General features: G+C 41.8%; 2 protein-coding genes and 1 long non-coding RNA gene across 8 annotated transcripts; 1 reads left to right on the top strand and 2 right to left on the bottom strand.

Moving 5' to 3' along the window:
- The first annotated feature begins 1,247 nt into the window (after positions 1-1,247).
- Positions 1,248-19,554, top strand: l3mbtl2 (L3MBTL histone methyl-lysine binding protein 2). Of its 4 annotated transcripts, XM_055057558.1 has the most exons (18): positions 1,248-1,403; positions 1,701-2,124; positions 2,199-2,304; positions 2,399-2,532; positions 12,296-12,368; positions 12,495-12,571; positions 12,789-12,906; positions 13,906-14,040; positions 14,117-14,202; positions 14,285-14,531; positions 14,900-14,970; positions 15,693-15,797; positions 15,907-16,054; positions 16,164-16,246; positions 17,499-17,733; positions 17,843-17,908; positions 18,779-18,907; positions 18,978-19,554. In XM_055057558.1, exons 2-18 carry the CDS (start codon positions 1,774-1,776, stop codon positions 19,289-19,291), a joined length of 2,478 nt encoding a protein of 825 aa, XP_054913533.1. In that variant the 5' UTR covers positions 1,248-1,403; positions 1,701-1,773; the 3' UTR covers positions 19,292-19,554. The 4 variants fall into 4 exon arrangements, 3 of the variants coding, with proteins under 3 accessions (XP_054913533.1, XP_054913534.1, XP_054913535.1); XR_008607940.1 differs by lacking the exon at positions 18,978-19,554 and having other exon boundaries at positions 17,843-18,195; positions 18,779-18,892; XM_055057559.1 differs by lacking the exons at positions 1,248-1,403; positions 1,701-2,124; positions 2,199-2,304; positions 2,399-2,532 and adding exons at positions 4,231-4,561; positions 4,817-4,995.
- LOC129377543 (uncharacterized) lies at positions 3,107-4,166 on the bottom strand. The gene is made up of 2 exons (XR_008607941.1): positions 3,850-4,166; positions 3,107-3,557 (listed from the first exon to the last, which is right to left on the bottom strand). It is a non-coding gene; the product is annotated as an uncharacterized LOC129377543 (long non-coding RNA).
- A 322-nt stretch (positions 19,555-19,876) lies between the features above and the next one.
- On the bottom strand, positions 19,877-25,735 carry chadlb (chondroadherin-like b). Of its 3 annotated transcripts, none has more exons than XM_055057576.1 (12): positions 25,666-25,735; positions 24,952-25,025; positions 24,187-24,348; positions 23,781-23,975; positions 23,378-23,533; positions 23,115-23,260; positions 22,698-22,979; positions 22,394-22,613; positions 21,417-21,693; positions 20,925-21,337; positions 20,687-20,853; positions 19,877-20,589 (listed from the first exon to the last, which is right to left on the bottom strand). In XM_055057576.1, the coding sequence occupies exons 2-12, from the start codon at positions 25,009-25,011 to the stop codon at positions 20,352-20,354; spliced, it is 2,316 nt and encodes a 771-aa protein (XP_054913551.1). In that variant the 5' UTR covers positions 25,012-25,025; positions 25,666-25,735; the 3' UTR covers positions 19,877-20,351. The 3 variants fall into 3 exon arrangements, with proteins under 3 accessions (XP_054913551.1, XP_054913552.1, XP_054913553.1); XM_055057577.1 differs by having other exon boundaries at positions 21,417-21,690; XM_055057578.1 differs by lacking the exon at positions 24,952-25,025 and having other exon boundaries at positions 25,666-25,708.
- Between the last annotated feature and the right edge of the window lie 690 nt (positions 25,736-26,425).

Here is a 26,425-nt window from a genome sequence, read left to right as displayed (position 1 = left end):
CCTATGGGAATATCAGCAACCACATAGGTGATGGCTCTGTAACTTGATGTGATATGGACAAGAGAGCTGCTAAATAAGAACCAGAATGTTTTGGCATTGAACATCCTTATTGGTTCACAATGTCAGACAGGCCCATTGTTTCAAACTTCAAATTTAAAATATTTTCTTAACCCCAAATGGGAATTATGTGATTTTGTAACTTGCATTAGCCAAGTTTCCTCTAAGAGTTCTTGGAGATGGTGATGGCTGTGGAAGGATCTCCTAACGCAGTCAGTGTCTCAGCGATGATGAAGCAATCTCTGAAAAAGGTCAACGATTGTTCCCAGAACAGAACCATTCATCTTTGTCAGCTTGTTGAGCCTTTTTAAGTCCCTGGCTCTGATGCTGCTACCCCAACGAATGATGAGCAATGGATTTATGGAAGATATGCCTCATTGTGCTCCAAACACTGATGGAGCAAAGGGTCCTCAAAAAGTACCGTCTACTCTATATTTTCTTCTAGACCGCCTCACTGTTGGTTCACAAGACACCTTGATTTATTAGTCAATGATCAATATTCACATGATTGTAATTACAACCATATGTCTTGACTGAAAAGATGATTTAGACTGGTTGTTGCCAACTGATGGTAATTGGTGAAAGACACATCAACAGATTCAAACCGGCAACTTACCGATTAGAGGATATACTCTAATTGGTACAGTTGGCCACCACAATCATCCCTCATTGATATTAGTGGCAGTGGAGAGCATGGCTGACTCAGACTTCTAGTGAGAGATAAATATCTGCAGAATATATCAATATTCTGCCATACTAATATATATGACAGAATATATTAATAAAACTACCCATTAAAGAACTGGTAAAATTTCAAATTAAAATGCAGATTCACGTAACACTGTTCAGAGTTTGAGTTGCATCCTTTTCTGCCACTTCACATTTATTCACTAAAATGCTTTCGGTAACAACAGGTGGCAGTATTGAGACATCTGCCGTTTTGCTCGACCACTAATAACTGTTTCGTTAAGTTTAGTTAAATTATCAGAAGTGTAGAAGGGGGGGGGTGCTATTTACTTACATTGCAGTTTCTTCGGTGTACTAACATATTTAGAATTATTTAATTAATTCTTATTTTCATTTGAGTTTATTTTTAATTTTATTTTGTGTCAATGTCAGAATTCTGCTATACGCTCCTTACCAGTTGGTGGCAGTAATGCGCCATTAGGTTGTTTACCGACCGCCAATAACTGTCACAAGAAGAAGAAAAAGAAGAAGAAGCTGTCACTACTCTACATATATTTTGCTTCCAAAGATGTCGAACAGCTCATGTGTGAACATGCTACATGTTACACATCTCTAAACCATGTTTGGACATTACTAGACACAGGAAGTAGCAATTGAAGGTAATATCGAATGACGTGTTGCATTATTGACGGACAGATGGGGAAGTATTCATACGGTTAGCAGCTGGCTTTGATTTATAGTTTGTCACATTTTGGTTTGATGTGAGTGAAGAGCCTGTAGAAAGCTGAGACAGCTGAGACTCTTCATTGTTTTAGTATTTATTTATGAAAGCTTAGCTTACCGTGTTTAGAAAACCCGGCTGTCTGTAAAATATCGTTTTCGTTGTGATATAACAGAAAACATGACCCTTGCGTTTGAGAATTGATTTTTGTTGCATGGATTTTCATTGGAAACAGCTCACATGTGGAAAAGCCCAAAACCCCGCCACTAAACCCAGGCCCGTGCGTGAATCTCAGCGTTATCTTGACGATGCCCTACCACTGCGTGGCCTACGGATGTGGCAAAACTGTCGAAGACGGGGTGACTTTGTTTCGGTTCCCAAAGGATCCGGATGAGTTCCGCAAGTGGGAGAAGCAGGTTCAGAGGACCCGCGTGAAGTGGGCGGCCACAAGCTTCTCTCACCTCTGCAACGAGCACTTTGGCAAAGAGTACTTTGAGGACAAGGTGCCTTCCGGGACGCTGAAGCTGAGGCCGGGAGCGGCTCCCACGGTGTTCGTCCGGCCACACTGCTCCTCCTGCGGGGGAGTGGGCTGCAGACGGTGCCTGCCATCCATCCAGCGCCGCGCCTCCGCAGCAGAAACAACAGAGCGCAAGAGTAATGTAAGTAAGCCGATCGACTTGTGGGGGTTTTCTCCAGTGGTCCAACATGAACCTCAGCATCCGTTTCTTTACAGGGAGAGCACAAAGGAAAGGAGGATGACGACAAGAGCATTCGCAAAGAAGAATGTTTGCCAAAAGTACGGGTGATCAGGAGGGAAAAAGCAAGGAGTGATGGACCACGTGAGGAACAGATATTTGAAAATAATAATTGTAAATGCTTTGCAAAATAAAAACAAAAAAAAATTAATCTCTGATTGCATTCTCCACTTCGCAGTGATTTGTGAGATGTGTGGAACGACCGGCAGTTTCAGCACCTTCTTTTCAAAGTCAAAGCGTTTTTGCAGCTTGTCCTGTTCCCGCTCTTATTCATCCAACTCCAAGAAGTCGTCCATACTGGCACGTCTGCAGGTTAGAATGCAACACATCCTGTTGGCATATGCCATATTTTAGGTAGGGTCTTCTTTTCAATTCTGTTTTAGCGAATTTGCCAAACAAGTCCTTAACGCACACTTTGGTACACATTAATTGTTACACTCAATCTGAGTGTCTTCCACCAGAGTTTGAGATTCAGCTTGACTCCTTGGTATTGATCCATTCAAATCTTTTTGTCAAATTAAAAAAGTTGTTTTGTTGGACATGTTTCTGATACAGTCAACTCTAGTGTCCCATCTACACATTAATCAGCTCAGAGGTTTTGATCTGAGTCGTTTGTTAGAATAAATAAAAAAATGGGTATTTCTTGAGTAATTTTACAGGAAACGAAATTGAATGCTCTCTTATGTCAAAGAGTAATACATTTATGAGAAACAGATTAAATTTACCAGTCTGTCACAGATAGCCAGTAACAGAATTACACATTCAATATTTAAAGATGGGCTCTTTCATCTGGTTTGTTTGTTAAATTAATTGTTTACTGCAAAATGTCAGATTATGTAATTGTTTACTTTAATCACACAAAATGTTTGTAAATGAAAATATAATCTTTCATTACACATGTTTATTACCTGAAACATTTTAGATATCAAAGTTTTACTTAAAATGTGATTCATTTCATCACCTGTTTACATGCAACTTGAAATGCTTGAATCAAACGTTTCATGAATGTTTATCACATTAAATTACGAAATGAGAGAAAACAGACACCTCCAACTGTTCACATATTTCAACATAAATGGTTCAAATGTTCCTCTTCAGAGTGAGCAGCCACGCTGAGCTTCTCTGCTGGGGTTTCCTCCTCAGCCTCTTGCTCCTCTGCTATGGCCCCTGTTCCTGTGACTTGCTCCCCCACTTGATGATCCATCATGGTCTTGCTGTATTGCCTCTTTAATTGATCGCATGTCGGTCCCATGTTTTGGCGTTTACCTCGCAGTCACCCAGATTAAGCGCTGGAACCCAGTCTGGATCTTGCTCATCCATTTCATACGTCGGTTTGCCTTGAAGAGGAGATATCAGAACACACATCAGTATTAATACTGTACATTTGATAACGCTAGTAAAATAGTTTACTTCACAATAATGGAATAACATCGATGTCCACAGACAAAGCTTAGACTATGCCACATAAAAAATACAAGACCCGACCAAAACAAGGTCGGGTTAAGTAAACGTTGAAACTTAAATAAACTCAACGTAACTTACTGCAAAATGTCAATAAGTGAGTAACCTGGAAAAAATCACAGCAAAACATTATGACACAACACCAACAAAGCGAATTTAGACACTCACCATGTCTGTAGCAAACTAGTTGATAACTTGGGATGTTGGAGAACGTGATATCAGGACGTCTGACCGCTGATACCAGGACATTCGTCTGCTTTTCGTTAGCTCCGATAGCTTAGCTCCGTTAGCTTAGCCCCCTCGTGTTGTTTACAGGCAGGAAAACGGTGAAATAAAAGTCCGTTTTCCATCTTTTTACCATTTCGGTCGTGTGGTCGGACATTACACCCAATAACGGAGCAAGTTTATTCGGTTATGTTCTTTTCTCGGTTATGTTTATGGCCATAAAAGATAGCGCGCAGATCCTTCCGCCTAGAGGAGTGACGTCACGAGCGTAACGTCACTGCTCTCGGCGGAAGGAATTGAAAAGACATCTTGTTTGGCCATAACAATAACCGAGAAAATAACAAAACCTATTGTCTCACAGATATTTTGAATTTTTGAATATTTTAAGTTACTTAAGTTTACTATAATTTAGCGATGGTACAAACTTGCTGCGTTATTAGGTGCAATGTTCGATCACACGATCGAAAGGGCAAAAAATTGGAAAACGGACTTTCGTTTCACAGTTTTCCTGCCTGGAAACAACACCAGGGAGCTAAGCTATCGGAGCTAACAAAAAGGAGACGAATGGCCTGGGTATCAGCGGTGAGACGTCCTAATATCACCTTCTCCAACATCTCAAAATACCTAAAAGTTTGCTCCAGACATTTCCATTCAGGTGAGTGTCTAAATTAGCTTTGTTGGTGTTGTGTAATCATGATTTTGTCCGTGTTACTCATGTTCAGTTATGTTGATTTCATTTGATTGGGTCAACCTTGTTTAGGTCGGGCATATATTTTTTATGTAGCATTGTCCGAGTTTTGTCAGTGGACATCGAGGTTATTCAATTATTGCGAAGTAAACTGTTTAAGTTTTCTAGTGTTATAATTTACAGTATTAATACTGATGTGTGTTCTGATATCTCCTCTTCAAGGCAAACCGTCCTATGAAATGGATGAGCAAGATCCAGACTGGGTTCCAACGCTGAATCTGGGTCAGTGCGAGGTGAAGGCCACAACATCAAACCGACATGCGCGTCAGTTAAAGAGGCGATACAGCAAGACCATGATGGATCGACAAGTGAGGAAGCAAGTTACAAAAACACCAGAAAAGGTAAATACTGAAAACACAGTGGAGGAGGCTGTAGAAGTGGAGCGAGTTCAAGAGGGTGAGGAGGAAACCCCAGGAGAGGAGCTCAGCAAGGCAGCAAACTCTGAAGATGAACATGAAACAGCAGCAAAAAGGCAACAAATAGAATGTCACTTGTGTGAATAGAGAAGAGAAGAAATAATCCGCCTGTTACAGGAGAACAGGGAGCTCAGGTCACAGCTGAATAAAAAACTGCTGGACACAGATGTTTTCAAGGATGACACCAAAAAAGTAAAATATCATACAGGTCTTCCTTGCTTTGTCATTTTGTTATCATTGTTTAACACTGTTAGGCCTTTTCTGCCAGTAGTGATGGACAGATGAGGCCCCATTGGGTGTATGGCACATTTCCCAACTGTTTCGACACTGTGTTGAAACTGTGTTGCTGTATCACTCAATGGTGACATCTGCTGGATTTAAAAAGTAATTGCAGGCAACTTCAATAAAGTCTAGAGACAGACTGAACAAGGTTCATTCACACATTTTTATTTAGAAACATCAGCTGCGTTAACATCGCCAATGGAATTGGCGATTGCCTTGGCCAATGGGCCAATTGCCAAGGAAACAAAAAAAACCCAAAAAACTGACTTGTATTATTTTTAATTGTTTACAAATCAGCTGAGATGAATGCTGCAGTTTCTTCCTTCTGACGTATTTCTATCTTGAAAAATGGAAGGTGCAATTAGATCACATTAAGAGGATTATTTTTACTCTGAACTACAAACATTTATTTTGATTGATTTTAGTTGTTGAAATAGTAAAAGCCATGTTAAAAATAGGATGCAGATTTTCTGCACTAATAACTTTGCAGCTGAGTAAAAATTATGTGACAAATGGATAAAATGTGCTCCATTGTATTAAGGTCAGCATAAGAAAAAGGGAGATTCCGGAGGTGATAATAAGCTGTGATCTACTTCCGTCATGGAGTCTGGATGACGTCTGTGCTAATAATGACTAAATTGTGAGGTGGCTTGTTGCTGTAAGACTGACCACTACTTAATTAGTCTGTTTTATTTGAACATTACTCTAAATCCAAAAAGATAATATGCTAATGCGCTAATTTTTCATTTAGCACACTTACCTTCCCCTGAATAAAATTGTCCAAATAAATGCTAAAGCATTCAATTACCTGGCTGTTTCTTAAACTTTCAGTTGAGGAAATATCAACATTTATATTGGAGTATTGTGGGAGTATTGGTTATCTCTTTATATTCATGCTCTTATTTTGAAGTATATTAAGTTAAATTGCTTGCCATCCGCCAATAAAAAAACTAAAGAAGAAAAAGAAGTAGATTAAGAATGTCTATGCAACAGATCCCTTTCGTCTCATCGTGTTCGTCAGCAAATGACACTTTGGCTCTTTTCACACTGCAGCCAGAAGTGGCACAAATACTTTTAAAAAAATTTTATTTGCCTTAATACGGCCTTTATCTGATCTTTTCATGATAGTCTGAACAACACAGATTTTTTTAATGCAACCCAGGCTACTTGGATATGTGGCCCTGAATCCGATACGAGTCTGATCTTTTTAAATGAGATCCGGTGTGTATGGCCTGGTTGCGTTCATCCGAACTTAACGTCATTGATACACGACAAAATGTCACTATTCTGCGCCCTGATATGCGCAAGAAAAACAACCATGGTGGACGATAACCAGGATTAAGGTGCTGATGTGATGGCTCCGGTCAGACATTTCCATCCACGTTTACTCAGTGCTCAGTGTTTACGAACACTGAGCACTACTTCATTTTTGTGACAGTTGGCAAAACACTGAGCTAGCTCTATGATATGTGACGTTGTTTATTGCGCCATCTGCTGCGCATGCGGTACATTTTTAGTTCGTTTGCGGTTCACATACAAGTCGTATATATTTGGAAGTGTGAATGACCCCCTTCATATACAGTTAGGGCCAGAAATATTTGGACAGTGACACAGGTTTTGTTATTTTAGCTGTTGACAAAAATATGTTCAGAAATACAATTTATATATAGTATGGGCTGAAAGTGCACACTCCCAGCTGCAATATGAGAGTTTCCACATCCAAATCGGAGAAAGGGTTTAGGAATCATAGCTCTGTAATGCAGAGCCTCCTCTTTTTCAAGGGACCAAAAGTAATTGGACAATGGACTCTAAAGGCTGCAAGTAACTCAGAAGGCCTTTCCCTCGTTAACCTGTAATCAAGTAAGTAGTTAAAAGGTCTGGGGTTGTTTCCAGGTGTGTGGTTTTGCATTTGGAAGCTGTTGCTGTGACCAGACAACATGCGGTCAAAGGAGCTCTCAATTGAGGTGAAGCAGAACATCCTGAGGCTGAAAAAAAGGAAAAAATCCATCAGAGAGATAGCAGACATGCTTGGAGTAGCAAAATCAACAGTCTGGTACATTCTGAGGAAAAAGGAATTGACTGGTGAGCTTGGGAACTCAAAAAGGCCTGGGCGTCCACGGAAGACAACGGTGGTGGATGATCGTCGCATACTTTCTTTGGTGAAGAAGAACCCGTTCACAACATCAACTGAGGTCCAGAACACTCTCAGGGAAGTAGATGTATCTGTCTCTAAGTCAACAGTAAAGAGAAGACTCCATGAAAGCAAATACAAAGGGTTCACATGTAGATGCAAACCATTCATCAATTCCAAAAATAGACAGGCCAGAGTTACATTTGCCCAAAAACACCTCAAGAAGCCAGCCCAGTTCTGGAAAAGTATTCTATGGACAGATGAGACAAAGATCAACCTGTACCAGAATGATGGGAAGAAAAAAGTTTGGAGAAGAAAGGGAACAGCACATGATCCAAGGCACCCACATCCTCTGTAAAACATGGTGGAGGCAACGTGATGGCATGGACATGCATGGCTTTCAATGGCACTGGGTCACTTGTGTTTATTGATGACATAACAGCAGACAAGAGTAGCCGGATGAATTCTGAAGTGTACCGGGATATACTGTCAGCCCAGATTCAGCCAAATGCTGCAAAGTTGATCGGACGGCGCTTCACAGTACAGATGGATAATGACCCCAAGCATACAGCCAAAGCTACCCAGGAGTTCATGAGAGCAAAAAGGTGGAATATTCTGTAATGGCCAAGTCAATCACCAGATCTTAACCCAATTGAACATGCATTTCACTTGCTCAAATCCAGACGTCAGACGGAAAGACCCACTAACAAGCAAGACCTGAAGGCTGCGGCTGTAAAGGCCTGGCAAAGCATTAAGAAGGAGGAAACCCAGCGTTTGGTGATGTCCATGGGTTCCAGACTTAAGGCAGTGATTGCCTCCAAAGGATTCGCAACAAAATATTGAGAAAAAACTTTTTTGTTTGGGTTATGTTTATATGTCCAATTACTTTTGAGCTCCTAAAATGTGGAGTGTTTGTAAACAAATGTGTACAATTCCTACATTTTCTATCACATATTTTTGTTCAACCCTTTAAATTAAACGTTACAATCTGCACTTGAATTATGTTGTAGCGGTTTCATTTCAAATCCAATGCGGTGGCATGCAGAGCCCAACTCACAAAAATTGTGTTACTGTCCAAATATTTCTGGCCCTAACTGTATTTTCTAAAAATAAATGAAAACTTTGATCTCACAAAAAATAAATAAATGAATAAATCTGAATTGAGAAAATGGGCAAACAGAACCACTATTGTTCTGACCCAAAGGTTTTGCACTTTCTCGTCCTGTTCTGCTATGAAAAGCAGACGTGTTCAAGTGGGTTGATTCTTTCAATTCTTTACTTTGGTTTTGTCTTCTCCAACTTTTCCCTTCATTACAGTTAAGTATAAGAACTCCAAATTCCTTGCAGAAAAATTTGCTAGCATTTAAACCTCTACATCACATTACATGTTAATGAGTTATGTTTTTATTCAGAAATTAATCAGTCTTTCAGAACTTATTTGGACAAATGTGTTCATATCATGTTTTCTCTTTGTTCCTTTTTCTGCATTTGATTCAAGTGTAGATTAATGCATTCTGCTTTTGTTTTAAGCTTTCATTTTTTATTGCTTTGTTGCAGGAGATGACCTACAAATTAGCTTTAAACTTCTGCATAGAAATGGATGTTTTACTTGGCTTCAAGGCCCCTTTTTGCCTCCCGAGCAGTAAAGTATATTAACCGTTTTACTGCAGCTGCTAATGTAACATTGAGCTCTCTGATTGTGATAATTTTCCTTTTCTTGCGATCAGCAGAATTTGTCTAATTTTCCCAAAGTCAAATCCTCATGTTGGCTTTTTCAGTTCTGAATGCTTCACCACAACTTCTTGTTCCTTCTCTACTGTCTTGCGTCTAAATTCGCTTATTTTCAAATGATAAAATACTCACCTTTTGATTGAGCAGAGGGATCAGGCTTGTCTGTAAAGTAGAGGGTAATAAGGGCGATGCAAACACACGACAATGTTATGAAAAGAAACATCAACATTTTCTCCAGGTTGCTCAATGCCCTGGACCGACGTTTTCCCTTCTCCACATCCATTTTCCTTACGGTGACGGAGATGCACCAGACTGAGCCTTCTTCACAAATTCACCGGCTTATTAACAATCCAAGGAGAAATGAACCTGAACTTTGACCACAGCCGTGACGTGTCGATACGTTTTCTGTTTATAAATACAATTTGTCGCGTTCACAACCAAACGGCATGGGAACTGTATCGGTCACGTGGTTTTCCTTAGAGATACGCGCACCGACACGGGGCTTCGCCTTGTTTGCTCGGGGCATGCGCCGAGCTTTCAGTGTCATCAGTCCCATCACTATCTGCCAGTATCAAAAAAACTTTCAGTTTCAAATGGTTTTACTCACATTAATGCGTCTAAGACTTGATCTTCCTGTTCAGCATCTTTGCCATCTTTTTGTGTCACATAAAACTCTGTCTACTGCCTTTGCTGACACTCTTGATGTGTTGTATGCATGCCTAAAGCCCATGGTAAGCTGGCCTGACAGGCATTGCTTACAAGCCACAATGCCTCCTCAGTTTTTGGAAACATTTGGAAAACATGTAGCAATTATTGTTGACTGTTTTGAATTGGGCACAGAAAGACCCTCAAATTTAAAAGCACGAGCACAATCCTTCTCCCGGTACAAAGGCAGACGCGCTATGAAATGCCTTATTGGTATAACACCTGATGGGTCGATTTCTTTTATTTCTGTGGGGTGGACATGCATCGGACAAGCACATTACAGAAAACTGTGGCCTTCTCTCCAATTTATTACCTGGGGACGTTGTGTTAGCGAACAGAGGCTTTGATATTAAAGACAGTGTAGGAAGGATGTGTGCTGAGGTTAAAATGCTGTCATTCACTAAAGGGAGATGTGAACTGGATGCTAAAAATGTTGAAGACACACAAGCTTTAGCTCACCTCAGAATTCATGTGGAAAGAGTGATCAGTTGTATGAGGAACAAATACAAAATGTTACACAGAAGTATAATTAAGTTGCTGCTTACATGTGAGGGTGAACAGGTGACATGTCTTGACAAGATTGTGTATGTGTGCTGCAGCTTAGTGAACACGTGTTCTCGTGTGGTTGTGAACCCTAATGCAAATGAAACCTGCACGTGTGAATATGAAAATGCAATGCTGCACTGATAATTGGAATGCAGATTGAAAAAAGAAATTTTCTGCACTCCTTCTTTTGAAACATTTGTACAGTCAGTACTGTTTTATGTAAAGTGTAGTTAGCAAAAAAGAAAAATTGCATTTTCCATTTATGATTTTTGTATTGAAATATGTGTGTAGAATTGAATAGTAACATGGAGTGGCTGTTTTCTCTCATTTAATAAATTAATGTGGTAAACTTGAAACATTCGATTCGGGCACTTGAAGTTGCATGTAAACAGATGAAATGGATCATATTTTAAGTAAAAATTTAATTACAATATTTCATATAATCTTTTTTTTTCAAATGAAAAGAAAAAAATCTAGAAATGTCTATTTCTCTGGCAGAAATGTACTACTTCGTTCATATGTTATCATGATTATTTGCATCCTCAATGGCCCTAATCTTCCATCTTCTCATAACGTACAGCGTAATTTCTGGCAGCAAAACTACAACCGATGATTTTGTCGCTACAGTCCTCTCTATGGGAGACAATCTTAGGGTTCCCAGAGTAATTTCAGAGTAAATTCTTGAGTCTTGTTGTTACAGTGACCAGTAGGTGGCAGCACTCAACTACTTTACGGCTTCAATCAATAAATAAAGAAGAAGACGAGCGCGCTGGACTTTAAATTGCTCCTGTTGCTGATGTGAGCAGCGCGTGCTGGTTGGGCTCAGCTCGCAGCCGCCCGGTTCCCCGCAGAAATGCCCAGAACCTGTTGCGTGGACTCCTGCTTGAGCAGGCGGTCTGACTTTGTGTACCACCGGTTTCCTGTCGGCCACCCGGAGCGGTTGAGACAATGGCTGTTCACGCTGGGCATGGACCCGAACACCCCGGTCCACGTCGTCAGCAAGATTTTCGTGTGCCAGAAACACTTCCGGCCGGACGATTACCTAGAAACGGACTCCTGTGTGAGACGCCGAGGCCCCATGCTCAAAATCACCGCGGTCCCGACCCAATGGGTGGACGACCTGTTTGGCGTTCGATGCACGCGCAAGGCGGTGAGTTCCCGCGGTCAGCACGGTGGACGGGAAGCTGGAAAACCTCACACTGACCCCAGCGTCGGGTCACCGTTTGATGGGGACGCAGATGTCTGAGGAGAATTCAAACGTTTATATTTGATGTCGGAAAAATCATTCAAATATCGATCCAGTCCCAAATAGTTTGGAAAAGTATTACACTTCTACGTCATTCTGAGAGTTTGGAGAAGTATGCAAAAATACATTTGTTTGGAAATTAGATTTCATCTTCTAAAAGGAGATCAATGAGAACTGAGTTTTCAGCTACACTTATTTAAGTTCACATTTAGTTTTGATGGACATTAACTTCATGTTGGCAGAAATGCAGCCGTCTGTTTTGTTTTGTTTTGTTTATGAGCCAGTGCTGATTTCTGCTTCTCTTTCAGGTCTGACCTGCTGAGTTTGAGTTTGACTGATTCTAATTTTCAATCTAAGCATAACAAAACATTAAAGAGGAAAAACAAAGTTTTACTGATACCTTTATTGGAGATAGATGTAAGAATTACAACAAAGTGTTGTATCCTGATCGTATGGGGCCCCCCACCCTGACATACATGTAATATGTAATACCACTAAACAATTGATTTCTTCTTCTGTAGTTTCAGTAGTGAGAGCAGAGAAACGGATCGAACTTTATATATAAAGCACTTTCTTCTCTTTAGGGGCGACCACCCTCAAAAAAAGCTACAGTTTTGAACAGAATGAACAAAACCTCTGCTACTGCAGGAGTAGAAGGTAATGATACATGCGCGCACACTCGTACACACACACAGTTAGCAGCATCTCTCATACTTGATGTTTCTCTCAAGTATGAGAATTATTCAAGCACACACGTGGCTTTCTGCTCTGCTTGCTCTGCAGCACATTCAGTGTTCGACTGGGGCTCCTACCTGACGACTGAAGCAGCGCTGGCTGCTCCCGTCTCCAGCTTCGCTCATGTGAGTTCACCGTACCACGTCCTGCAAGTTACACACATGATGTCCTTTGTTGCTTTTAAGAACTGCCTGGTTAAATGTAGAGAACGTCTTCCCATTGAAAATACCGCTCAGACTTCGTGTTGCTGCAGAGAAGGGAAAATGACCAGAAATGGATTATGGGTAGTTGTGAGCTTGTGTTGTGCATGAAGAAGGCGGCTCATGATCTTCCCCTCTGCAGGCTCCACTCAGCTCTGACTGGGACGATGTGGTCGTCGGGATGAAGGTGGAGGTCCTCAACACCAACGCTGTCTTGTCCAATAAAGTCTACTGGATTGCTACTGTTCTTCAGGTCGCAGGTTTTGTAAAGCTTTTCTGCTCATTTTCAGTTAATTTGCCGTCACATTGTGCTTTTTAATACCTGCTAACAAATGTGCTTTTGTCAATTATAAAATTTGGTGTAGATGATGATTCAACTTCATATGTTTATCATCTCTATACTTTTTTGCACTTGTTTGCAAAAAGTATTCACACCCTTTGAACTTTTCCATATTTTGACACATTACAACCACAAACATGGATATATTTCAGTGAAACTTTATATGAAAGACCAACACCAAATAGTGCACAATTGTGGAGTAGTAAGAAAAGTATACGTGATTCAAAACATTGTTTATAACAAACTGAAAAGTGCTGCTCCTCCTCAACTCAGCTCCTTCAGACTAGCAAGCAGCAATTAGCAAATACCTGCTCATCAGTGGAGCTCATTATAGGAGCTGCTTCTCAGTGAAACGCTGGTAAAAATGTCGTGAGAGGGTTAATAGAGGAGTCATAGTATTGAGTAGGTTCAGAAAGAGCAGAACTTTCTTAAAGAGACAGATGCCCAATTTTGAGGTGTTAAATTAAAAAGACAATTTCCTTTCATATTTGATATATCTTGTATTTTTTTAACAACTGAAGTAAACATAGTGATTTGATTGTGTTATGAAATGGCACAGGGTACCTGGAAAAACATACTGCCCCGTGCAATGTATTTGTTTTTGGTTATTTGGTTTTTATTTACCTTTTTTTTTAGTTTTTGGTTGTTTGAATATTTAAAAGATCTAGTGCAAAGTGTTGTTTTCAAAATTAAAAGGTTATTAGTCTGCTTTATTATGTGTCAATGTCAGTACAGGCTGCTAATTGAAAAATGGTCTCGATGCATCGCCTAGCAAAGTTTGTTATTGTGATATTGCTCTTAGGAAAGCCATAGAAATTTGTGGTTGAAGCGAGATGGAATATGAAAACCTTCTCGCCCCATCCTGAGCTGCTACGTGACGTTGTGCTTTCAACTCCGTCCTCCGCTCGCCCGTCTGCAGGATACAAAGCTCTGCTTCGATACGAAGGCTACGAACACGACAGCAGCCACGACTTCTGGTGCAGCATCGTGTCGGGGGAGCTGAACCCGATCGGATGGTGCTCCATGACCAGCAAGCTGCTGGTGCCGCCACGGGGTGAGCTCCTGCTTTCTTTAGAATTGAATCTTACATAACCATAAAAAAAAAAAAAAAAAACTCGTCCTTTTTGCAGATGCGAAGAACATCTCCGACTGGAAATTGTACCTGATGAAGAAGCTGGTGGGCTCCACCACTCTGCCCGTCGACTTCTACATGAAGGTAGACGTTTCTTTGCTTTTGACGCGTTTCCTCTTCCTGGACGACGAAACTGAAGCCGAACTGTTTGTTTTGGCTTCGTCAGCTGGCGGAGAGCATGAAGCCCCCGTTCAGGGCCGGCACACGCATGGAGGTGGTGGACCCCAAACACGTGAGCCGCACCCGCCTGGCGGTCGTCGACGCCGTCGTCGGCGGCCGTCTCCGGCTGGTGTACGCGGACCAGAGCGACGTCCCCGACAATGTGGTCTTCGACTTCTGGTGCCACATGTGGAGTCCTCTTGTCCACCCGCTGGGCTGGTCCAAGTCCGTGGGTCACACCATTAAAGCATATGGTGAGTTCAAAAGTGGGAAAAACATTGGATTTTTAAACACTTTTTATACGGAGTGTTGAGCTTTAGAGGACATGTTGTATTATAGTTTGTTCTTTTTACATGTTCAGGGGAGCTAAATTTGGATTATTATTATTTTTGTATTGCTGCATATTAATGAATTCTTGTCATAATGGAGAGCTTAACCACTGCTCTGCTGGTTTCTGCTCTGATCACCATTTATTTCCACTTTGTTGTGTATTGGGTGTAAAGTCAGAAACAAATCAGTCATGGGAACATGAAACAAAAAACTGTTGACTTGTGGATAATAGCTTACAATAGTGAGGTTTTTTTTCTTTTTACTGTCAGTTACTCAGTCTTCTTGTTTATAGGAAGCAATATGGATGCTTCAAGCAACCCAAAGGGAAACGGTGACAATATCTTCCAAAGCCTCTGTAAAAAGGTAAGCTGTATCTCTTATGCGACTCCTGTTTCACATTCTGTGAAGAAGCAGCTTCCCAACTTTGGAAAATATAAATAAGACAAAGGCTATGACCTAGCATGACAAAAAACATATCTTGTGAATAACATTTCCATCTTAAACTCATCATGGATCAGGTAAATACTTTATTAAAACAAATAAGGTTATCAGATGTCTAAAGCACAGCAGATGTTTAACTTGAAAAGAATTTTACCAGTGTGTGTTAACTTAATTTAGCATAAATAAAGAATGTTGCATCTGAATTTTATTAAGTATGATGAATCAAAAGCAGATTTGGGTGCAACAAAGTCTGCTTTTGGGTAAAATGTATTAGATAAATATGATCCTTTTGAGATTAAAGAGAACTCGGAAAACCTTCTTATTAAAGGACCGACACGGTTAGAATTTATGTGCAACAATTTTGCCCTAATTATGAATAAAGTATTTGAATCAACCTCCTGGGCCGGGGAAACTTGGAGATTCCCCACTTTGAAATGTTTGTGCTGCTTTAACTCACCACTAGTTGGCGTTGTTTTCCTGCCTTTGGTTGGTTTTTATAGTGGGTTTTTTCCCCCCCTCATAAACTAGCGTGGTCTGAATTCTTACTTGGATGATTTCAGCTGTTCTAGTTTCAAATTGTCAGATGTAAAAGAATCTTGGATTCCTGTCTGTATGAATTAAAAATGTTTCGGTGTGACCTGCAGCCCAGGTTCGTCTACATGGGGGAGGGATTCTTTGAGGAGGGAATGAAGCTGGAAGCGATTGATCCTCTAAATCTGGGAAACATCTGTGTGGCCACTGTTCACAAGGTAACAAAGCCTTATTAGTTCTTCTGTTTGGGGGAGGCGCTCGCATCTGAATGGCCGACTCTGCCTTCATCAGAATCGATACCTCTGCCTTGTGCCTGGTCATCTACAGGTGCTGCTGGACGGTTACCTCATGGTGGGCATCGACGGGACGGAGCAGAACAACGGCGCCGACTGGTTCTGCTACCATGCCTCCTCCCACGCCATACTGCCCATCAACTTCTGTAAAAGGAACGACATCACCCTCACCGTGCCCCGAGGTGATCGTCTGCTGCCTCGTCTGCGCTCCAAACGAGTCGTTCTCCTGCGGATTGTGATTCGTCGGCTTGTGTTTTAACAAGAAAGGTGATCCGTTCTGTGTCCTGGCAGGTTCTGATCCTCAGACTTTCACCTGGGACAAATATCTGCAGGAGACTAAAGCAACGGCTGCACCAGCGCGACTGTTTAACACTGTGAGTTCTGCTTTGGGAGGCAGGAAGTCTGAATTTGGTTCTTGTTATATGACAGTTGGAACAGTCATATAACTAAACCACCAAGGATTACAAACTACCTTGGAAACTTCAGGTTATACATGTTTCACCATTTTAAATGGGCCGTATTATGGAAAATAGACTTTTTTTTTTAAACGTTATATCATGTTATGTTTTTCCCTCATCAAAAACATACCTGGAGTTTTGCCTTGATTCTTTCATGCACATTTGAGAAATCCTTTCATCTCCATGGCAGCCATTCATCTGCGCAAAAGTCCTGGTTGGACCTAGCCCCGCCTTTTCTGAGCTACAGTTTCCAAGTTTCTGCCTCACAGAGCGGCCCTCCCCTGTTAGCTCCTTCAGACTAGCCAGCTGCAATTAGCAAACACCTGGTGGAACTGTTCATCTGCTGAGCTCATGATAGGAGCTGCTTCTCAGAGCAATGTTGGTTAAAAACGTTGTCAAAGGGTCAATAGAGGAGCCATGTTGTGATGACTTCCTGAAGGCGGAGCTTCTTAAAGAGACTGATACCCAATTTCAAAATGCTAAAGTACAAAAGTCAGATTTCTTCTGGGTTATGTTTGGCATTATAACAACTAATAACATAGTTACATGATTGTGCTATAAAATAGGCCTAGAAAATACATAATACTGCCTTTTTAACACACCCGATTCAGATGATCACAGTTTAGTGAAAGCCTGTTAATCAGCCAGCAATTGTAATGAGGCTTATTGAATCAGAACGGCTAAAACATTCACTTACTAGAGACATACCTCATAACAATTCAGAGCTGATACTGCAGTAAAATGCTAAGAGGAGGTGAATAAAAATCCTCTGCCTGGTTTCCTGGTCTCCACTGAAGGAAAACATCCCCACAGCCTTATGCTGCCACCACTGTGTTTCAGCAGAGGTGCAGCTTAGATTGAATAACAGTTGAATAGTTGTTGTCAATAATGAGCAGGATTATTAGGTTGTTGAAATTTTTTTTTCCCATGTAGGCTGCAGGTCCTGGTAGCTTTGTTTTCTTGTTAGGCCACTTCTGAATCTAATTTGTCGTGCCAGACTTTATTTTGGTGCGTCAGAGTAATTGGGGGCAGAATAAAAATGTATACAACTCTTAATTTTTCTTTCCATTTGACAATTCGTCACTTAAAATTCCAATATGTTTGAGGAAATGTTTTTCTCAGTGTAAATACTATAAACCATCACAAGTTTTGTTTGTTTGTTTCTCAGGACAACCCGGGTCACGGTTTCTCCCCCAACATGAAGCTGGAGGCCGCGGACCTGATGGAGCCGCGGCTGGTGTGCGTCGCCACGGTGAAGCGCTGCGTGGGCCGCCTTCTGCTGATCCACTTCGACGGCTGGGAGGACGAGTTCGACCAGTGGGTGGACCACCAGTCCCCGGACATCTACCCGGTCGGATGGTGCGAGCTGGTGGGCTTCCAGCTGCAGCCGCCTCCAGGACTGGGTGAAAACATCTGGAGAGCTTTTTTTTTTTTCTTTAGCTTTCATTCTTAACCCCATCTCAGCAGTGTGTTGGATAATGGAATGACAAAGGTTTCTTTTTTGTTTTCCAGCACATTTGACTGAAAACCATTTGGCGCAGTACAAGAAGCCCAAACCCATCGTACACGGCAGAAAGAGTATGTGAAACGTTTCCCCACGTGCAAAGCCGCTTCCTTTGCACGTCACCAAGAGTTTACACACGAAATGAAACACTACCAAGTTTTACAAGCAATGTGATTGTTTCTTTTCGAGCTGAGATTATAGAAATAAGGCCTGCAAAATGGAAATATTTTGATTACATGATGACAAGTGAACGATTAGACATATCAGACTCTGAACAGCACACATGTACATGCTTCAAGCGACTCATCGCCCTGAGGGAAAACATCGGGTTCATCATGAAACGGCTCTGACGGCTCGTTAGGTGACCACCGCATGGTGTATTTATGTTTCTATTTATTTATCTTTGTTAATCTGCTCTGTACAGTTTCTGACAGTGGTTTGGATTTGGGGAGATCGAAGGTCTTGCACTAAATGTAGCGAAACAAGCCGAGCGAAATGATCCAAAATGCCAACATGCAGTGACTGGCTGCTGCCAGGAAGTCACAGGAAGATGCAATTTTATATTTTGTAGATTTGTTCTAAAGATCTACAAAACTTGAACTTTTTCATTAGATTCATTAGATAACCTCAGCTATAAATCTAATAGTGTGTTTTCTAGTATTTGTTAGTTAAATATTTAGTTTTTATTAGAATTAGTTATAGTTTTTTTTTCTATACTTTATTAACATTTTTTTGTGCAGAATTCAAAAAGGTCTAAGTATGTTATTGTGATCGTGTGAGTTCCAAAAATATAGGATTTCTGTTTGGGATCAATGAAGTGTTTTTGAATTGAATTCATTGTTGGCTGTAAATGGAGACCCAGACCCAAAAATATTTAAATTGCCTCGCAAATGACAGATTCGTCCGATTTATGTTCCTTTATTTTATTCTATTCCCTGCTTCAGGAAGGAGGTACGGGAGGAAGCGGACGATCCAGGAACAAACGAGCGGCGCCTCTAGCGAGCTGCCAGAAAGTTCCCAGAGTAGCCAGCCGGAGATCCCAGCCATCAAAACGGAGGCAGAGGAACAAGAGAGTGAGTGAGCGACTCAGATCCGTCACTTCTACGTTTCAAACAACCGGCTGAATGAGGTTTGTCTCTGCAGTCGTCCCGGTCCAGGTGAAAGCGGAGGAGATGGAGACTCCTATTGAGAGTCCTCACAAGACTCAGGAGGCGTCTCTGAGACCCATAAAGCAGGAGAAGACGGAGCAGCAGACGGAGTCGACGCAACCCAGGCGAGAGGAGGTCGGATCTCCAAAGGAAAACTTCAGAGGAATTACTGTTCAGAGTGAAAACAAAAGCAAAGATCAAGAAGGCTTGGAGGCCGGGAGTCGAGAAAACGACAGCAGCCAGGATGAGACGTGGGAGAGCAACACTGAGCAGGACCGGGCTGGAGAAACAGAAGACATAGATGTATGAGAGGGAGAGATTTTAACGGACAATGAAACCCTCGCAAGTTTAGAACAAAATATAGTTTTGACAAATATGTAAATGTCAATCATAGCATGTAGAGTTTAGGAACTACCTCACTTTACAGACCATGTTAAAAGCATGATGGATAACTTTGGCTGTAATGACAAAGTTTTTTATTTTCTTCTGGTTTCCGTTGTCTTCTGCAGATCACTTTTGTCTAAAGTCTGTAAATAAACCAGCTGATTCGCTCTCGTCCTTTGTGAAAGTTATAGATGTTTGTGTTTATGGGTCTGGAGCAAAAGCTGCAAAGCCAAGAAGGAATCATTTACTTATCCAGACAGAAACAAGTCCCGGTATTTAACAAATTAGAGCTTAATGACAATTAGTTAAAAGTTGCAAACCCTTGTCAGGATATTAATACGGAATTTTATTTTGAAACATAGAACTGTCTGACATGAGTTGGGAATTTTCAACTTGTGAGAAACTAGATTAAAAATGCATGCGGTTTGATTTTGGCATCAAATTTCCCCCAAAACCATCTAGACTGACAATATTGCTTATATTTAAAACAGAAAATACGGGACTGTACAATTGAAGAGAATATACTTTATTGTCTCCGAAGGGAAATATGTTTTTGGCAAAGTGCTACAGTTAGAGGAAAAAAACAACGATCAACCACACAGCAAGTAGAACAATATTTTATAATATACAGACAGGCAAAAATGCAGCATCAACACCTAAGTTTCAAAGATATTTTCAATTAAATGTGCTTGTTGCAAACGTCCTAAAGGTGTCCCTGCATGTGGAGTAGAGAACGAAGACACAGACGTGTATGGAAGGCAGTGGTGGAGAATACCTTGCGATTTTATGATCAACTTAATCCTCATCGGATGTCCACCATGGTTGTTTTTTTTTTTCTTTTAATGTATGATGGGATCTGGATTATCTGTTCAACTTGTTCAATATTAATTAAATGCAACAGAATAACCCACGTCGATGTAATTTAAATAGAATACAACGGAATATTTTTGACGGCATCAGTTAAAATGTCCGACAACAAAATAATTTAGTGCCACCTTCGGTTTGCATGAGCGCTGGACCTTTTTTTATCAAAGTGGGAAGTAACACTGACGGGGGTCCTGGGTAACCTCTTGTTCTGCTTTTCCGTGCCAGTGGTCTTGTGCGGAAGACTTTCTCCTCCCGGACATGCCTTGAACACGTAGACGTCTTTGACCTTTCGACCCTTCACCTCAGGGGGATTAGCGCAAGTGGCTCTCACCTTGAGATTAACCTTCTCAATCCACCTATATGAAAGAGATGACCAGAAAATGTCCAAGTTGTCCATAAGTAAAGCCAAAATGTCTGCCAATGGGATATCTTTAAGTCAAAGAAGCTGCTTACAGGCGTAGCGACAGTAGGGGGCAGTCGCACATCAGAGGGTTGTTGGCCAGGTTGATGACTTCCAGGGACGCGAGTTGGTGGAAGTCGGGCACCAATTCCAACTTATTGCCTTCCAGAAACAGACTCCTTAGCCCTGGACCCACACCAACTAGGGAGTTCTCAGACATCTACGGTTAGGAAAACATCATCAGAAAGAATTGCTATGCACTTGGTTAAGCTCTTTAGGGGAGAAGCTCACCTTCTCCAGCCCCATCTTATCCAGATACAGTTCCTTCAGAGATCCCTGCAGCGGTTTAAAAGCGTTCGGGCCCACCCAACGGATCAAATTACCGGACAACCTGAGGTCCTTGACGTTCCTTGCCTTGCTCAGTGCCTCGGTGGGCACCTCCTTCAGCTTGTTTCCCCCCAGGTGGAGGTTTTCTAGACCACTGGCCTGATCCAAAGCCCTGGGTGAAATGTTCCCGATCTTGTTTCCAGTGAGGTAAAGAGCTCTGAGACCCAAAGCTCCAGTCAGAATACCAGCCTCCAACCTGGTGATGCTATTGTTCTCCAAGTGAAGTGCTAGCAGACTAGGCACCAATTTAAAGGCTCCTTTGGGGAAATCAGCAAAGCGGTTCTTCTCCAGGTGCAGGTAAGTCAGCTGTGGTAGACCTGTGGATTCAGAAGATTAACCAAGCTTGCAATTATTGAGAGAATAAACCTTATAGATTTTTTTCCTCACAAAAAGCACCTTTAAAGGCTTCAGGACTGAGGGACGTGAGGTTGTTCTCGGACAGGTACAGGTATATCAGTCCCTTCATACCGCTGAAAGCCCCGTCCTCCACATCCACAATCTTGCAGCGCTGCAAGTGCAGCGATACCACTTGGGCTACACCGGGGAAACTGTTGCTGGGAATGTAGTGGAAGTTATTGCCTCGCATGTCAAGAAGACGTGTCTCGGGAGAGAAACCTCGAGGCACTTTGGTGTGGCCACGGTTCTCGCATGAAGAGTGGTGCGTCTCTGCCTGCTGGCAAAGAATTATAGAAGCATTATTGGTAAAAACTCAAGGACCCACACAGACACACACAACTACCAGTTTAATCTATCCATAAGCCGATTTTCTGTTGGTATCATGACAGGAAGGGTAGGTTACCAGTTTTTACGCAAAACTAAGCGTAAATGTCTCAAACCTGTCCAACAATGTGGTGGAGGGACGATGCTTTTGACTCATTTTGAAGTCCTCCTGATCTGGGGAACAAACAAGCATGGAGTTGGCCATGAACTCTGTACGTAAATCAAACTGTTGTGGAGTCAATTGTGACTCCACAACAATAGTTCGAGAGACACCCTGAGTTCTACACCTAAACCACATCAATGTAGCTGAAGTGCAACTGAAGTGACAGAAACATAAACAGCTGAAAGTGTTTATCAAGGCCTTTATAATCGACGCCTCAAAGAAGTTCACAACCAAGTAAGACAAAGAATAATGGCTTTAAGGTATTCCTGCTGATCTTGGTTCAATGGTCCAGATGATCTAGTTTTCATAAAACCTTAGAAATATAAAAATGTGCATTCTTTTTCTCCATAACCTGTACTTGCTCTCTAGTATACTGAATCACAAGAGAGGGCAAGGCAAATGTGAAAAAGACAAAAACAAAGCAAAACTTGAAACCCTTCATTAATCTATCCAATCCCCTGAATCCAATCCCCTGAAGTAACCCAGTCACCTCACAGACACAGTTGGCAGGACATTTGATCTTGTTTTCTGGCTCTTGGGTGGGTGGTGGAGTTATCCTGGTTGCTTCCTCAAACTCGGCCTTCAGCATGGCTTCCTGGCTCTGGCAGCGCAGCTCTTTAGGGTACACAGCCTCCAGGCTCTCCCCTGAAAGATGGGCCGGTCCTCCACAAGACCCCAGCAGCTTCACTTTGCGATAGATTGCCCACTCTCTGCAAGGTGGTGAAAAAAAAAAAGAAATCAAAAAACAAACATTCCTGTTGTCGATAAAAACCAGTCAGTGAGTTTTGCTGCACCTGAGTGGACGCAAGTAGCAGTTGCAGTTGATGGGGTTCCCACCCAGGCTGAGACGTGCCAGCTTCGGTGAGCCTTCAGAAAAGGGCTGAAGGACACGCAGCTGGTTATAGCTGATGTCCAGGTGTACAAGGTTGGGAGATTTTGATACAGCCGTGTTGACCAGGTCCTGCAGGGACATGTGGTCCAGGAAGAGGTGTGTCAGCTTTGCCATGGACACTGCGTTCTCTCCCAGATACGTCATGGGGTTATAGCCAAGGTCCAGACGAGTCACCTCTGGCAGTCTGGACACAGTAAGGAAAAGATGTGGAGAAAGAAGAGGGAAGCATCAGGACATGTATGTTACTGCGGTAGATCTGGTGTCTGGTTTAAGCTCACTCCCCACTGAAACCAGAGGTCATCTCTCCGAGCATCCTTACCTTGTCATGGTTTCAGTTGGAAAAAACTGCAGCTCGTTGTGGTCGAGGCTGAGCCGGTTGAGCGTGAACAAGCCAGCAAATGCCTCAGTGTCCAGGTAATTCAGAGAATTGTGACTGAGACGAAGCCACTTGATGTTCTGCAAGCCCTTGAAGGATGAGCATTGGCCTGTTATCAACGATGATGACTACAAGAGGCGCTGGTGCCATTTTCTGATTGGTGTGTGCGCAGTTTTCCCTTTTGGGAAATTTTGGTGATTGTATACCTGGAAGGCCAGGTTGGGCATGAAGACCAGCTGGTTGTGGGTGATGGAGAGGAGGTTGAGGAAGCCCAGTTGAGAGAATGCTCCAGGCTGGATCTCCTCCACACGGTTATGGTCAATGAACAGCTGCTTCAGTGAGGAAAGACCATCAAAAGACTCCTGGACTCAAAAGACATAAACCACAGTTTTACCCACTTTGCCCTGAAAACATAAGCATTATTTTGAATCTGATCTGACTATTGATCAACTGGATTCATTTGAAGTGAATTGTTTTTTTTTAAGTGGATCTAAATTGGACTTGTCTAATCAATGGCATTGATTGAAGAATGGTGGTGAATTTATGGCATGAAGAATGAAGAAATTGGGACGGCAAAGGTCATAGCTGTATCTGTGACTTTCTGATCACCTGGTAGAGGATCTCTATGTTGTTGTTGGCCAGGTTAAGAAAGACCAGGCGGCCAAGGCCACGGAAAGCCCCCTCCTTAACTCTGCGGATGTTACACCTCGGCAGCGAAAGGTGAGTCAGATAGGGAGTGTGTCTGAAAGCTCCTGAGGGAAGTTCTTGGATGTCATTGCCTCGGAGATCCAGCTTCACGGTTATCTACAACAAAACACACAGCAGCTGTAGCCTGAGAGTTCAGAGACAAACTGTATGTGTAGAAATCCTGATGAATCGGTGTGTGTGTGTGTGGGTGTGTGTGTGTGTGGGGGTGTGGGTGTGTGTGTGTGTGTGTGTGTGTGTGTGTGTGTGTGTGTGTGTGTGTGTGTGTGTGTGGGTGTGTGTGTGTGTGTGTGTGTGTGTGAGGAGAAACCTCATCAACAGTGGAAGGAACTTGAGTCAGGTTTTTGTTCACACAGGCCACTCTGAGCTGGATCTGGTCACAAATGCACTGCTGCGGACATTTTGCTGTGTGACTTGGAGGGATGCAACGGAGCAACAAGCTGAGCAACAGAGCCCAGAAAGGGTTCGGCATCTGCAATGAAAGAGGATTTAAAAGAGGTTTACTTCAATATGCGGCGCCAGCTCACTTTTAAGCGCACAAAGGCGTGAAAACTGTCAGCACATCAAAACTGAAATCAGTCCTTTTCACTCTGTACACCTCAGACATCTGTCCAGTGCTTCTTAAAGAAGCTTGGCTCATTTATAGTTGGGGCCACAAAATGGTGCAGCGCTTCTGTAAGTCTGTGGAGGAGACTGTCATCTCCTCTGGTTTTGAAAAGCATGTTCCTTCCATTTTATGATTCTGCATTTGTTCATGTGGGCCTGACATAAGATCCCCATCAATGACACTGATGGATTGTTTTTGGTCTGTGTACAAACACTTTTGCAAGTCTCTAATTTGAGAGGTACAGAAGAGGATTAGAGCCACTGATACAAAAAGGAAAGACTTTTTCCTCAAAAGTTTGATTTTAATCTGCAGAGATCAAGTCAGAACTTTGAGAAAAATTCTGAGGAAAAAACGTGAGATTTTTACAAAAGAGGCCCAGACCCTCCTCTGTAGCGAAGAGTCATGAAAAGTAATGAAAACCTTAAGAAGTCTGAGCTTTTAAATACGAAAATGCTACATAATTCCTACCTTTATGCCACTGGCCCTGGTTCGAGTCTCCATTGAAATGCCCTGAAGCCACATTCCCATGTTGGATAAACAGCCTTGATCCCCAGGAGCAGAAACCAAAAGCTTAACAGTTTCATGTTCAGAGATTTGGAGAACTAAAACAATCTTACACCATCAGGACCGTAAAGAAAAACCACACAGCAAAGACATAAACGTAGGATTGTATATAATATCTAAAAACTTGGTTAGAAAAAAAAACAAATCCTTTTTAAGATTAGGTTATATGTATAAATGAAGTACTGTTAAAAATGTTATAGCTTTATCCCTTAAAGGGAAAACACTGAAACTGGAGACGGAGGAATGTTTGCTCTGACCCTTACTGGGGTGCAGACTGCAGAGTGGAAGCTGCGTACAAAGACATAGTGTCCATCTGTCCCTCTGCAAAATAAATAATACAAAAAAAGGAGTCCTTCCAGCTAGCAAGGTGTGAAAACTATTTTACACGGATTTTAGACATTCCCATGCATTAAAAAGCCAGGAGGTAAATGGATCCATCTCTGGTTGATCTTAACGCATGGCAGCAAAACTAGGACGAAAACAAACTGAAGAAAATAAAGCATAAATCACTGGCTAATGAAGCATCATCAGTTGTTACCCAAAAAAAAAATAAATGAAAAAATGATAGAAAGTTTTTAATCCACAGATTTTAGTTAAGCATATTTTTGGTACACTAACCTCTACTTCACTGCAGCTCACAGACTCCACTTCTCTTTACCCGGCTGTACCTCATCCAAAACAAAGCCTGCTTATCCGACCCCCCCGGCCACCTCCCACTCCAAGGTCGGCGTCATTTCCACCCAACTGTCGCTTCCATGAACAACGCCGCATTCATGATTTAAGCTTCCAGGATACTTAGGTAGCAGAAGAAGAATAACAGAAAACACACCATTCCAGTTTGTTTAAATGTTCCATATATTTATTATATTCAATATAAATGAACACCAGGTAAACAAAAGTATCTTAACAGAAATGGTTTCCGCCCCCATTTCTACAGCTTCTCCTCATACAAAATTGTATATATTTTCTTCCCTTTTCACAGCAGAGATCCATCTAGTCAATAAGCAGATACATCTGAGGTAAGACAGAATAATCAAACATGCACAGCAAGCACTAAGTGATAAAGATATGTGATGTGGTGTTTGTTGGAAGGACAACATTTCACATTCAGGCTGGTCATGTGACATGTATGTTTGATGAATAGATCCTTCTGATTCAGCTGGAGGTTTGACGCAGCAGGATGTCAACCGATATGCTGTTTTATATGACGGATATGAAATAAAGTTTGCATTTTTTATTTTAAATTCAGTCAGAAAAGTGTTATATTTTTCCCCATTGATTATTTGCCAATTGCAGCTCCAAAACTAAATGACAAATATTGGCCAACAAATTAGGCTTCCTCTGAACTTAACAAAAATTCTTGGCAAAAGTATTTATT

The sequence above is a fragment of the Poeciliopsis prolifica genome, unplaced genomic scaffold, assembly GCF_027474105.1.
Source record: "Poeciliopsis prolifica strain line A6 unplaced genomic scaffold, Auburn_PproV2 SCAFFOLD048, whole genome shotgun sequence".
NCBI lineage: Eukaryota > Metazoa > Chordata > Actinopteri > Cyprinodontiformes > Poeciliidae > Poeciliopsis > Poeciliopsis prolifica.
This window is presented reverse-complemented; position numbering and strand designations above follow the sequence as displayed.